The sequence below is a fragment of the Buceros rhinoceros genome, unplaced genomic scaffold (genome assembly GCF_000710305.1).
Source record: "Buceros rhinoceros silvestris isolate BGI_N320 unplaced genomic scaffold, ASM71030v1 scaffold20049, whole genome shotgun sequence".
Lineage (NCBI taxonomy): Eukaryota > Metazoa > Chordata > Aves > Bucerotiformes > Bucerotidae > Buceros > Buceros rhinoceros.
In genome coordinates, this window is record NW_010429988.1 from 34164 (window position 1) to 48212 (window position 14049).

The window sequence follows — 14049 nt, forward strand, 5'->3', positions numbered from 1 at the left end:
TCTCTTCGCCTAAAGAAGAAAGAAAAGTTAGCAGAAACTCATCTGAAAAATTTTCTTATCCAACATTAACATCACCTTAGGCACAGACATTGAAAAAATCCTCTTTGAGTGTAAGCTCTTGACAGGAGTCCTGGTATCGGAAGTCTGCGCCTTTTAGCCCCATGGTTTTTGCCTGTTCTACAGACATTTAAGGAGACAATAGATACTAAGAAAAGTTATATCAAGAATCGTGTATTGATCCTTGATGTATTTTATGCTTGATTCATATTCCTTATGTTGCCATCCGACAATAACAACAGCTTAGTGAAGAATACAATTTGCATCTTAAAAATACCTCTTGCCCTCTTCAAGCTAACGTAAAAAATTACTTATTGTTTTCTGTCCAAAAATAAAGACAGAGTAACATAACCACTCTGACTTGCACAGGTTAGGTATACTTGTCAACAGCTTCGTTTTGCCTTGTCCTTCCCATCTTCTATAGTACAGCTTATAAGAGCCAGGAAAGACATTTTCTGCTTTAAGCTTTATGCTCGCTGGCAGTTCCTTTAGGGAAATCCAGCTAAGAACACAAGTCATTGAACTATCCTTTGCAAACTTCTGGCCACATGAAAAGAGCAGAATAGAACACTGTAGCCATTTAGTCCTTTTATTTAAAAGGATAGGACTGTGTTATGCTTCCTTTATCGTTTTTGATATGCAACAGTTCTCTGTTCAAAAAAAAACAACACCACCCCACCCTCCCATCCAATAGTGTGGCCCAAACACTATTTTTGGCCACATGTCCTAGTCAGCTTCTCATCTTTTCAAAAAGAAAATTGGCAAGCAGTTACACTTACAAGATACACACCCCCCATAACAAGCACCAAGTTATGCACATACATATATGGCTATTAAAAGATTAAACAAAAATTCTGGAGTCCATTAATTGATATAAAGATACCGTGAGGTAGAGTTCCAGACTAACATCTGAGTAAAAGGCTTGACAGAATGCATTCTGATTAGATTTCTAAATATAGTATCTGATCAATTAATCTATAAAATAGCCTTTAGCAAAAAGTTGAATTACTACCTTCGGAGTTCAACAGCTCGTCGTATTCTTTCCAATCGAACCATGTGTTCTCGCAATCTCTGTTCCTTCATCTTTTCAAAAGGCAAGATATCCTTTCTACCCCTGTATTCCCTGAATTTCATTTTATCTTGAATAATACGCTCTTTGTTCCTCAATATCGGTGGCTATAGATAGAGATTACAATGGTTATTTCAGAAGTCTCATTCATTTAGGGAGATTTCTGGATGCTATGTTCAAGTACCATTAACTACTGAGCTATCCCAAAGCAAATGAAACTTCTACCTAAGCTTAAGAGTTTGTGATAAGTTTATTGACTCTTCAGTGAAAACATCAACTGTAAGGTAGTATCAAATCAGATAAGGATTGCATCAAATCTATAGATACTTACTTTATCAAACCTTCCCCTTCTAACTGTCCTAGTGTGGCCTTGGTCTCCTTTTGTTTGGTCTAAAACTACAACTTGACCTGGGCTTTTACCACCTAGTGAAGGGGGGAGAAAAAAAAAAAAAAAAAAGGGGAAAAAAGTTTTTTTTTTTTTTTTTTTTTTTTTTTTTTTTTTTTTTTTTTTTTTTTTTTTTTTTTTTTTTTTTTTTTAAATACCCACCACACACACACATCCCTATTTGCCTATTACAGATTTTCCTTAGTGAAATTCCTGTATCTCTAAATTGAACTGTTACTGGTAGGAGAAGTGTACAAGTCTGTACACATGACCGTATTTAAGTAGTACTATAAAATATGGAAGCTTTTACATCAGCTCTAAAGTAATACATGTTACGGGAGTCTAGAAAAGAATAGGTGTTTAATTGCCTGGTTTCCAGTTAGAGCAGGAACACGCCCCCAAAACAAGTCAGACACACAGATTCAACAGGAGGAAACATGGCTATATTGCATACTTATTCTTTTCTTTTCTTCTATTTTTTTAGTGGATTCTTGATTAGGGCCACTTGCTCCATTATCACTCTTCTCATCTTTACCTTCGGTTTTCTTGGCTTCTTTACTTTCTTTTTTTTCAGACTTCTCAGATTTCTTTTCTTCTTTTTTGGTTGATGGAGTTCTTGTTAGGAAAGAAACACACAAATGGAATGAGGAAAAATTCAGCTTAAAGGATTTTCACAACTTCAAGTTGTGAAGACAAGTGGAATTTCTTACTTGCTGGCTTTATCACTTGATGCAGTCTTCTTATCTCCCGTGCTTCTACTCGAACTAGATTTCTCATCACTTTCCTTCTTCAACTCCTTTTTGGAGGGATCGCCTTTCACCTGTATTTTTTGCCAAAAACAAATATGTTAATACAGAGCCTTGAATAAGATGGTCTATTCTGGGAAAAGTTTTCATCTTTTTTACACCTACTTTCTCAACAGAAATTTGTTGTCCATGCAGCTCTGTTCGATGGAGGTGTGCAATACATCTAGCCACTTCTGTACTAGAAGACATTGTTACTATGCCGTAACATTTTGCCCCTGGGCTTCGTGCATTTGTGACCACCTTTGCAGCAAGCACCTACATAAACAGGTAAAATTTAGGTTTTGGGAGACACTTCTAGTAAGGAAGTGATGGTATTCCAATACTATTTTTACTGTAGTATATAAAAACTAAAGCAAACAAGACCACCCCAATAGCAACGAAAAACCCACCCCAATAGAAAGACTGACACTCCAAGGTTTCAAAATCATGTAATTTCACAGGAAGCTGCAGGTTGCAGAACTTTTTCCCTACGTTCACATTAAGGCATATTAATGCTTATGTCCTGTTTTGACCAGTCACAACCTCAGGCACATTATCTAAATGCTTCTTTTGACAGTTACTGTCAAAATGCATTCACAGAAACACCACTGATCTGACTTTGACAGTTCATGTCTGACAGATGACCCCCCAAAGAAGGTCAGCAGCTGCCAATTAAAGGCAAGAAGTTATAAGCAGTATTAGGTAGGAACTTAATAAGAGGCAGTTCTTCAGAGGCGTCTAGCAAACGTGTCAATTAAGCGATTTTAGCAATTTGGTCTTTGACATCTGCTTCTTGAGAAAGCACTGAGAGCTTTGTGTTCCGGTTCCCTGCTAGAATTTCTGTAACTACTGGAGCCAGTCTTCTTGATATAGTCATGCTCTAATGCAACAATTTTATCTTTCTAGCAGCCTGTAATGGTACAGTCATTTAGAAATTAAATTTTTCCCATTAATTCAAAACTGGGAAGCTAAGTAAATGCCAGTACCAAGCACCTTTACAGCAAAACCCAGCCACAGAATGGGAATTCTCAGGTTTCAACATTTGTGAAGGTATTAAATAAAATGACATACTGAAGTCATTAGAAAAAACCCAGATATCCAATAATCAGTACACATACTTGATACTGGCAGTGCTAAGGTTCTAACTAGTTCCCAAGATGCAATAATGATATAGCTGCACAGGCTGATACAGACACCAGGAATTCACACAGTTATCAGGAACTCCTTTGAGAAAATGTGCACCTCAACAAAAACTGTTTTCAAAGACTGCTTAGCTTATATGGATTCCACATTGTTCTATGGAATTTGTACGTTAAACGAAAATCCAGGAAAACAGACCTAGTTTAAGCAGCCTGGAAGAAAATTTAAGTTATTAAAAGAGTCCCTAAAAGACTCGTTAACTGTCACATTTTTTCACCTATTTTTCCCATTCACAAGCCCTCAGGACACATTTTTAAAAGTCTCCCAAAACAGAAGTTTCTATAAAAGACTGTTTATATTACAGTTTTACTGGTTAGCACATTATCTTACACTCATGGTTAAATACCATTGCTGCAAAAGAACATAGCCATCATTATTTAATTAAAGAAAAAAAAAAAATTAAAGCTAATCCTGACCAGTCGTATTTGTGACATTTCTTCTGCATCTATCTTACCTCAACAGGAAGAAAAGTTTCTTAGAAAATTAACATGTGGTTCTTCCTGTAAGCACACACTCTGGATAGAAGTATTGGGGTTTTTGAGATTACACTGGTTAGACATTTCATCCCAGACTTTTATTTAAATCAAGTATGACTCAATTTCTGCAACTGAATTGAGGAGGGGGAAAAGACACACACAACACACATGGTATCACACCCCAAGAAATACCTTTCCATATTTGCCAAAGAGATTTTTCAAGTCAGCAGCTTTTGTGTTGGAAGACAGTCCACTAACCCACAGGTTCCTAGTTGAACTTCCACTGCTACCACTAACACTGCTTGCACTTCCTGAAACAAGTTTTACAAAACAGCCAGAAAATTAAGGAGACAAAAGGTACCACAAATATTGAGCTAAACTGTTTGCTGAAAAGAGAAACTTAGCCTGTTACCTTTAAGTAACTGTTTATCCGGTTACCTTTCTTGAAAAGACTTCTATATAAAAAAAATATATGCCATAAGATTTCATTCATTTACCCATGTATTGAGACCAACAGCTTGGCTAACTCGTACCCAAATGACAGAGCTAGAAAAATCACACAATTCTTTTTTAAAGGCATGCTTTACCCCTCATTTGGGTATGTACATTTAGCTTCAACTTCTGGTTCTTAACAGTAACTTCCATCCAAGAAAATACTTTTAACAGGCAACATTTGTTCTTCATCAGTACATCATTACACTACTCACATTACCAATGAGATGGCAGAAAGGTAAATAGAGAAGACTTAGTTAATCTCAGCCTCCAGAATAACGTGGTCAATTCCCACTATTTCTTGAAGTATCTGCCCTCCATCCGGAGCAGCTTTTTAAAAATACTGCTGGATGCAGAACTGGATCCAACCCACCAAAACGATTCCCCCACAATACTAAGGAAATTATTAAAGAAAAAGCAAGAAAAATATTATGTGCCTCAAACACCAACACCCCATCCCCATACATTAACTATTTTCACAACAACACAGAACTAAGAGCTCAAGAGATTCATGTAATCTTATTCCCAACATTTTTTACTCTTACATTATTTAGTTCAGCTTTTGTTGTTTTCTGCTAAAAGTATGAACTGCTTTAGAATATCTTAACATGTAGCCAGTCACACAGGCAAGACCAGAACTGGATTTTCAGCTAAACAGTTAGAAAATCTGGTGGTATGCAGAGTTTGAAAAGGTAATTTAGCCTCTTTGAGGAAAAAGGATAGTTTTCCTTCTTCAATGCATCAAGATGAGCTAAGAGCAAAAGGCAACATCAGTTATCGTCAAAATAGGATTATCAAGCTATCTAGGATTAACCACAGTACACTTAGAATATCACACATATCACTGAAGAGCCACTACACTGGCTTTGGCTATGTATTTTAAGACAGCCTTATGATAGTTACTGTTTTATCTGCTACATGAAAGCAGATTTACTGAATCTTCATTTAATTTTATTTTAGGAATGTAACTATCATGAAAGAGAGGCATCTACAGAAGACTGAATTAAGTCTGTCACAGAAGTTTCTCCTCAAATTCATTTATCACATAATGTTCTGTTCATCCATTAGGGATACACAAGAGATTCTGTGACAAAGGTTTTGGCAGAAAACTAGTAGGCAAAATAAGGAGACACATGAGCTTATACAAATGCCTTTGTTCGACTATGAAGCATTGGCATAACTGGAGACATTAACGTGCTCATGAGCTCCAATCCACGAATTTGTCATCATAATACAGAGTTTTATGGTAACAGATGGAAACCTCAAAATAGAAAAATAGGTCCAGCTTTAACACTAAGCCACAAGTGCAATTTTGCATCTCAGCTGTTTTACTTGGTGGAGAGTTCACTTTATTTAAAAATGAGCTCAAATTAAAAATGAGACAAAAAATTAATGTGTTAAGTACTGGAAATTATTTTTTTGCTTGTTCTGCACCAACCCAAACCATTTTCTATCACAACAGGCTTAACTGAAAATGACTCCTCATCAAAACAAAAACTTCGGAAATGCTCAGTGTAATTCGCTCCCAAACGTATTTTGAAATAGGAGTATATATTTTCATTGAGTCTTTAGAGTAAGCATTTTTGATCTCAAAGAATGTGGCGTAAGGAGAAGGAAAAAAAAAAAAATATACAGACACATACCTAACGACTACCGCACCTCTAGCATAATTTACTACAGATGGAGGAGTTCAATTATACAAGCCATTTTAGTACATGGCAAGCAATTTCTCAAACAGGAAAGCATTTAGCACAAGGCAATATTACCCTAAGTTGTTATAGTTACCTTTATCATCCTTTGATGTTGTCTTGCTTTCTTTAGATTCCTTAGAAGAGCTAGAGAAGCAAATTAAAAATCAGAAGAAAATTGAAAATACAGAATTTGGTAAGTGTTGCATTTTATACTGCTAATACTAGTAGACAAGATAACATTTCAAAAAAATAAAAGTGGGCTAGACTGTATATTTGAACAAATGATTCCCTTATGGATTCTTGCACTGATTTTCCCCAAGATGCCTGAAGATCTAGATTTTCTGACAACTCTATTCAGTGGACATATGGCAATCTTCTCCAGATTTCAGGACGGGGACTTGACTTCATTTTGTGTTCTTAGAACTGATAGCTGCTCATTACCATCATCACAAGGACATTTAAAAAAAAAATCGTCAATTTGAAAAAGAAAAATAAATAAATGCAGACAATTCGACAATGCAATCAGTAGGACATAGTGTCTATACGAAGATCTTGAATTTTAAAAAGTAACTTATGGCGGTCAAAAAAATCTATAGGCAGGAGCATAGGATACTAATTATAAGTTTCTTGCTGCTACCCCCTTAATGTAGAGTGATCTTATTGAATGCTGGTACTCAGTATCGTAAAGAACTGACATAGAAAAACAAACCTCTTTGCTTGACCAGAGGCCCCAGTAGACGAGGGACCTTTCTTCAAAGTATCCTTTTCTTTGTCTCCAGATTCTGCTTTCTTTGAACTTTCTCTGGCTTCCTTCTTGACAGGATCACCCTTCACGCAGCAGTCTTCCTTCTTACCATCTTTATGGTTCTCAGTCATCTCATAGTCCTTGCTTTCCTTCTCCAGGCTCTGTGAAATGGTATCCTGCCCATCCTTTGGCTTACTTGCTTCAGAATCTGTAATTTTCACATTTTTACCTGTTTCTAGGAGGTCATCACCATCAAAATCCAGAGTGATGGCATCTTCAGCCTGGATTGTAACCGATATGTTATCATCCTCAGCTTCTTTCACAGAGGTGTTAGCTTCCATCTCTTCATGAGCCGTGTGATCAGCCTCAGCTAGGCTTTCTTCTGAAGGAAGAGGTTTAGATACTTCTTGTGTACCATCACCAGAACCTGCTTTATCTAAGAGGATTTAACAGGAATAAATATGGCAAAACAAGAAGTTTAAACAATTTCATATGCATAAGCTAGAATAGGACCTAGAAAATACAAAGCCAGTTATTAGCACTGATGGAAGGTTAGAAAAAACCACAAGGTGTATTAACACAAATATAAATCCTTTACCCAGGATCACTTATTCTTCATGGCAAAACACATTTTCTAGAGACAAATACCAAAACATTAGCGAGGAGAATATGGTTCCATCCTGGAGATACCCGTTCTTCATAAGAAGTATCCATTTTCCAGTTTAGGGTTTAGCGTTCCAGAAGAAAATAGATGGTTTGGATGCTCGCAGTTTGATTTAATCTGTCTTTGAATCTTCCTGATTCCAAGACTTCTAACCTTCCCAAATCCAAAAGAAGTACAGTCTTGGAGAATTTCAGCCAGTCTCCCACGCTGGTGTTCTCTTTTTCTTTTCCTTTCTAAGCAGTTGTTTGGCAGTCAAGTTAGCTGTTGAAGGCCGCTGCAGAACACAGACGAGTGAGCTTTAATCCAGAGTTCGTAGATAAACGGTTCTCAGTCTTCATCCACTGGACAGATTTTCCATCTCAGTCCCACACAGACACCTCCAACCACGTTCTTGGATTTGTGCAGTTAAGACACTTCAGCCACAGGGTCCCTCGTAAACATGGGAGTCTGAAGTTTTATCCTGTAACTTCAGTAATGCGTTTATTCCATCTTGTGTAAAGTGATGGTGTTCCATGTCCTTTCTAGTCCACAATACACAGGATCCTTAAGACTTCTGTCCAGGAAGTCTGTTTGCCCAAATGCATTACATTCCTCTATAGTTTCACTAATGAGCACAGCTTTAAAAAAGGTAGCCACTCCACAGGTTTCCAAACACTTGTTTTACCATCCTACATACAACTGGTATTTCCAAGTGACAGTAAGCCAAGCATATGATGTTCCATATATTTGTTGAGTGCTTAAGTTCGGTGTAAGGGTGTGTCATTTCACTTAATCAAACATCAGTTACTGCAGTGCAAGTTGGAAGCTTTTTGCATCAAGACTTACCGTATATTAAAATCAGAGTCCTTGAATACTATGGTTTTCTCATTAAGAATCATAGTATTACAACTGTATCATACATCCACCACAGTAACTGATAAGTACTGTAATCAACTCTTAAGAGTAAAGTAACTCTTAGGAGTGAAATAAATCCACTGACTGCAATGATTCCAGGTGCTGAGCTTAAGAAGGAGATAACTGATACTTAGTACTGGAGACAAGCCTAGTATTAGTAAAGGGATTGAGTTTTACAAGAGAAAGTTGGCGGTTCTACCAGACTAAAGACCTCTGAACTCTATTAAACTTTAAACATACCTTTCTCATTTTCTTCATCTTCGCCATCCTGCAAGAAAAGGAAGTCAAGACTAAATGTCTCCTACTTTAAAAGTTTTAAAGAGAACAGTTCATTCTTTACACAGAATTTCTATCTTATGAAGGCAAATTAATGAACTGAAAACTTTTCCAAGGAAAAGATGATCTAGAAACTAAGCCTGTGCATCTCCCTTGTCAAATTATTGAAAATTTGTACAAAAAATTTGTACAAAACTTCACTGGTACCTATCTGCAACACTTGCAGTTTGCAATCGGTTGGAATACACAGCTATTTTCTTCGCCCTCCCCCCACTCCACCTTAACCCAACAGGACATTTCTAAACTGTCCTGTTGGCTTGCTAAAGCCTTCAGAATGGATGTCACCCTGCTGACCGGTACCTTCAATGAAGTGTAAGCAATACATGTTGGCTTTAAAAGCTTAGGACAGAAGTCAGAAACGAGTTTAGACTTCCACCGCTAAGTACTTAAAAATGAAACCGTGATTTTAACAGGTATTTACTTATTTGTCTCACTGAGCAAGACATGCTGCTTGAGATGTCCCTTTTCAGACAACAACTCCATGTAATAAAGAATGAACTTCTGAACTTAAAGATGGTACAAATGTTAGTATTAACAACAACAAAGCACCCCCAAACAACCCACCCCCCACCCCCCCACAAACATTCTCCCAAGGCAAATTTTTAAAACAGAAATTCTGAACTCCTATATAGGCTGTATATGCTATGTTAGCATTTTGCGTAGCCCTCTGAAGTGTTTTTAAGACAGCTTCAAACAAATTTCTTGCTAAGTCTATGCACTGAATACTCCCCAACTGTAGACAGGAATTTGCATTTAAATAGCACATCTTATTTGGGAATCACAGTTATCTGCATTATGAAAAGAATCAACGAAAGCGTCCCATACTGTTTACCTTTACTGTATTACACCATCTGACTTTAAGATGCATGCTGAAACAAAAAACCAGTCTGAAGTGATGTTTTTCAATGAAATAAACATGAAAATCTGCTTAACAGAACTGATTGGGAACTTACATGGACAGGTGGAAAACTGTAGTCTTCTATGTCTTGACCTTCATTTTCCTATGAGAACATAAAAGGGTCTTGCTCAGCAAACTATTACAACGTTAAACATTCATAGAGTCAAGAGATGCAGTTAACTCAGAAAACATTTTAGTTAAGTGGATACAGACTCAATAAGGTGAACATCAACAAGCAGTTCTCATGGCCTATATCTTTCAGTTCAGCGTTCAGATTATGTATGTCACTACTAGTACCAGGGAAAAGGACCACTTACGAACTCTGTATGGACTGTGGTAGAATTTTATCAATCATGCCAGATTTGTTTCAGGACAATTCAAACTCAAGTCAAGGAGAACAGAAAGAAAAAAGCACTAAATTATCTTTTAGAGATATACAACACTAATTCTGAAAAATCAGTTCTAACTTCCCTGTAATAAAAAGAAAAATGTACATTTTGCTGATAAAAATGCATGTAAAATATGACAAAGTACCTGACTTTCAGAATCCTTTTCTGCATCTTCGGTTGCCTCTGATGACTCCAGGTTGTGGTATCTTTTCTTTTCTGCAGATGGTAGCTCTTTAGAATTCAAGTTCTCATCTTCAGCGGATTCTTTAAAGTCCTTTAAATCATCATTTCCATCTTGATCACTTGCATCTTGAGTCTCCAATTCACTTTCCTTTTGGTGTGAACAAAAAATACTTGGCATAACTAAGGGTATTAGCTATATTCTGAAAGATTCACTGCTAGAATCACTGTATAACACCCATAATAAAAATTTACAGCATGTTTTTAAAAACCTCACACCTTTACAGCCTTAAGCAACACAGCTATGAACACAGTAAACACAACACACCAAATTTCCACATTACTTAGCACATAGAAAATGGAAGCCTTTTTGGTAAATAAAGGCAAACATTAAACTTAGATAAACTGGAAAAAAAAAATACATACTTTTATTACCTTGACAAAGGAATCATCTTCAACTGAAGCATCACCAGTTAATTCATCAGCTTCCTGCTTTTTACCTGAAATGACAGAACATGCTAATGACTAAAGCTGCTACATAGAACAGACTTTCTTTCAATACCGATTGTGAGTTGGGCCATAAGATTATTACTCTCTATGTGCTCTAGTTTATCTGAACTGTTCGCTATAACACTCCCCAAATTTGTATTTTTAAGGTGAGGAGAAAAAAATGTCAGCTGACTGAGCATGATCAATGCTGTTGCATAAACAAGCAGTTACATCCAAGTTAGTGGTTTTAAACCTACTCCTTCTACTTTGAGTAATAATGGAATTCAGGAGAATATTAAGGTTTCTAGAATTACTAGAGGTAACTGGACTTCATGACTTAAGACCTTGGAAAGGCCTTGCTTTATAGAATAATTAGCATCACTGAGCAATTTAGGTTAGAAGGGACCTCTAAAGTTCATCTAGTCCACCCAACCTCCTCCTGAAGAGAAAAGCTAAGTTCCAAGTATGATCAGATTGCTCAGGGTTTTATCTAGCTCTGGTTTTGAGTAACCACAAGTACAGCAATTGCAAGCCTGTCTGAGACAACTTTTTCACCGCTTTTCATCACTAGAGGGAACAATCAGCAGAACTGAGTCAGGTAAAGCACTTGGATTTCCTACATATTCTTTACTGTACTACGGGCATGCTCCATTGAAGAATTCTGTTCTTCCAGCACATGCACCCTTTTCTCTAATAAAGATGCCTCTCTAGAGATGATGACTAGACACAGGTCCCTTTGGGACTCATTGCATTTCCTTAATCTCACAAAAACAAGACCAAAGAACACTAGGTAAGTATCTCTACACAAACACACCCATTGCAGAGCATTCTATCAAAGATGAGCGAGCCTATGTGATGGTTTTCAGTAGCTCAAGGTACAAAAGCAGTTCTGTTAGGAAGCTTACTTTCTTCTACTGAAACTCAGTGTCAATTCAAGATACAAATGAGATGGCAGTCATGATCAGCACTTAATGCTTTATTTTTTGACATCACAGCTTCCCTCACCCCTTAATCCTCTAATCAATTCTAAATCAGTTCTATAGATATTTAAAAGGAATAGAAGAGACAAACATAAACTGAACTTTGATAAAGTATGGACATTTCAGCTACCTGGAATAGTCTATTTTTGTCAGCATTTAATTTCCATAGTCTTTCATACACAATTCTTAAATTGCATTTCAAAGTTGGAAACTGCAGCTACAGGGCAAGAAGAGAGACTATTGTTTTGGTTTTACTAGATTCCACTTGGTTTTACTCATTTCACTGAAAGGTGGCACTCTGACAGTACTCCTAGATACAGCACATTGTGGTTTGGAGTTCAGCAGCACGCTAGTCTCCAGGAAAAGACACATGGCAGAAGTTATTTCTACAATTGCAAACATGAGACCTAAATATACAGATCTAAATGCACGAAGAGATCTTGCCACTGATGTAACTTTACTTAAACAAAATATACCCATTTTATAATTGTAATGCAATGGATTTCTGAGATTTTGGTGCAAAAAGCCAGCAGCATAGGTATAGTTAGGGCAGCTAGCTTTCCTCAGAAAGACAAGTGCACTTACACTGGAAAGTACAGTTTTTGATAAGCATTACAGCTGATGCCTGAAAGCAAGACTAACCTAAATTTTGTATTACTATTTTAGCAGTCTGTGATAGAATCTACAGCCACAGATATCTTCAATAAAAATTTAGAGCACAGACAAACAGCAAGGATTTCTATGTACATTCAACCGTTTTCTGTTTTATTGGTCTCATATTTTAGTTCTTTAGTTTGTTAAACCTGAAAGACCAAGTTTCTCCTGCATCTCGTATCCAGCTAAGCATAGACAGAGAAACACAATAATATAATAATGCACACAGCGTTTGCTGTGTGCAAACGCACACAGCAGATACTAGACTTATTTAGCAACTATCCAGCACAGACTATCATGAAAGCTATTTAAATTCATTCATTTTGCCTGACAAAGCCTGGCAGGTGAAATAGAATCCAGACTTTACAGGGAATAATAATAATAAAAAATATTTACAAACCACCTCAAGTTAGTTCCATCATTCCACAGTAACAGCTAGAGAACTATATTTTATTGATGTGTCCTCATCACGAGGAATTACCTCTTGGAATACATGTTGGGCCTTAGTTTATTATTCTCCACATGCTCTAGTTTATCTGAACTGTTCGCTATAATATAACGCTCCCAAAATTTGTATTTTTAAGGTGAGGAGAAAAAATGTCAGCTGAGTGAGCAGGATCAATGTTGTTGCATATGTTTTCATTAGCCTTTCTTAACTGTCTTTCTTTACAGTAACTCCCATTCACGCTGAGTACCAGAGGCATTCCAAGGTATAAGCAGACCTTAACAATGACCTTCACTTTTCAGCTTCAAGCCAGAAAGCGGTAGGAAGTTTTCCTTCCCTCTCAATTTTGTGTTTCAGGTTACTTTGATCTGGTTAGTCACATTGCTCAAAATTGGCACTTCAAGGTTCTGATACAGATAGTTCTCAGATGTTGGTACAGTAACTTGCCAAAAAAACAGCATCTATAAACACTCAAAACTTTTCCACACTGATACTCATCCACTGATAAGCGGCTACTGAAAGGCACACTTGGCTCATAATTCCACATAACTAAAATCAGACTGCAACAAACACTTTTCAGAAACTGACTGTTTCTGTGAACTTACTCAAGTCTGGCATCACTTCAAGGAAAATAACTAGGATTAGAAGGTATGTTAACAGAGTCAGAACAGCTGGACCTTCTGCAGACAACAGGCATAACAGGTCTCAAATCACACAAGTTGTCAACGCATAATAATATTTCTGTACCAGTTCATCCATGCAGCAGCTATTGAAAATGTCAGTGGTGTAAGCAGCACTCACCATAAATCTGGGTGCCTAACACCACAAATACTAATGTGCCTCGGAATGATGGCTCTCCTCTACAAACCACGCTCAATCCCTTTTCTGGCAATGGCAACTGCTACACACCAGAACATTGCAACAGACTATTTACATAGAGACCAAATATTCTCCTTAGAAGTAAGTAGAAGATTTAGAACATCTTTAAAATGTTGGCTTAACATTATGCAGATCTAGCTTTCATCTAATTTACAAGCCTTATGGTACCATTTCTACCTATTCATAGTCCTCTACATGAGGAATTTAAGCTACCTGACTGTATATGGAAGAGTATTCTGGACAAGTCTTAAACAAATCAGACACCTGCATCTCAAAGAAATAGGGTGACACGCTCATCACAAAATTTTGTAAGAATTAGTGTTTGCATTGTTGCTTCTGGT

At 36.9% G+C, this 14049-nt stretch overlaps 1 protein-coding gene across 1 annotated transcript in view; it reads right to left on the bottom strand.

Annotated features, from left to right (window-relative positions):
- Nucleotides 1–14049, bottom strand: part of SLTM (SAFB-like, transcription modulator) — a gene marked incomplete at its 5' end in the record, with an annotated part of 25758 nt that overhangs the window by 5964 nt on the left and 5745 nt on the right. Inside the window, 12 exons of the mRNA XM_010142867.1 lie at nt 1070–1233; nt 1458–1549; nt 1966–2126; nt 2222–2331; nt 2423–2572; nt 4165–4283; nt 6250–6299; nt 6865–7336; nt 8699–8726; nt 9748–9795; nt 10227–10412; nt 10697–10761. Coding sequence (XP_010141169.1) covers nt 1070–1233; nt 1458–1549; nt 1966–2126; nt 2222–2331; nt 2423–2572; nt 4165–4283; nt 6250–6299; nt 6865–7336; nt 8699–8726; nt 9748–9795; nt 10227–10412; nt 10697–10761 — 1645 coding nt within the window. The remainder of the gene's footprint in view (nt 1–1069; nt 1234–1457; nt 1550–1965; nt 2127–2221; nt 2332–2422; nt 2573–4164; nt 4284–6249; nt 6300–6864; nt 7337–8698; nt 8727–9747; nt 9796–10226; nt 10413–10696; nt 10762–14049) is intronic.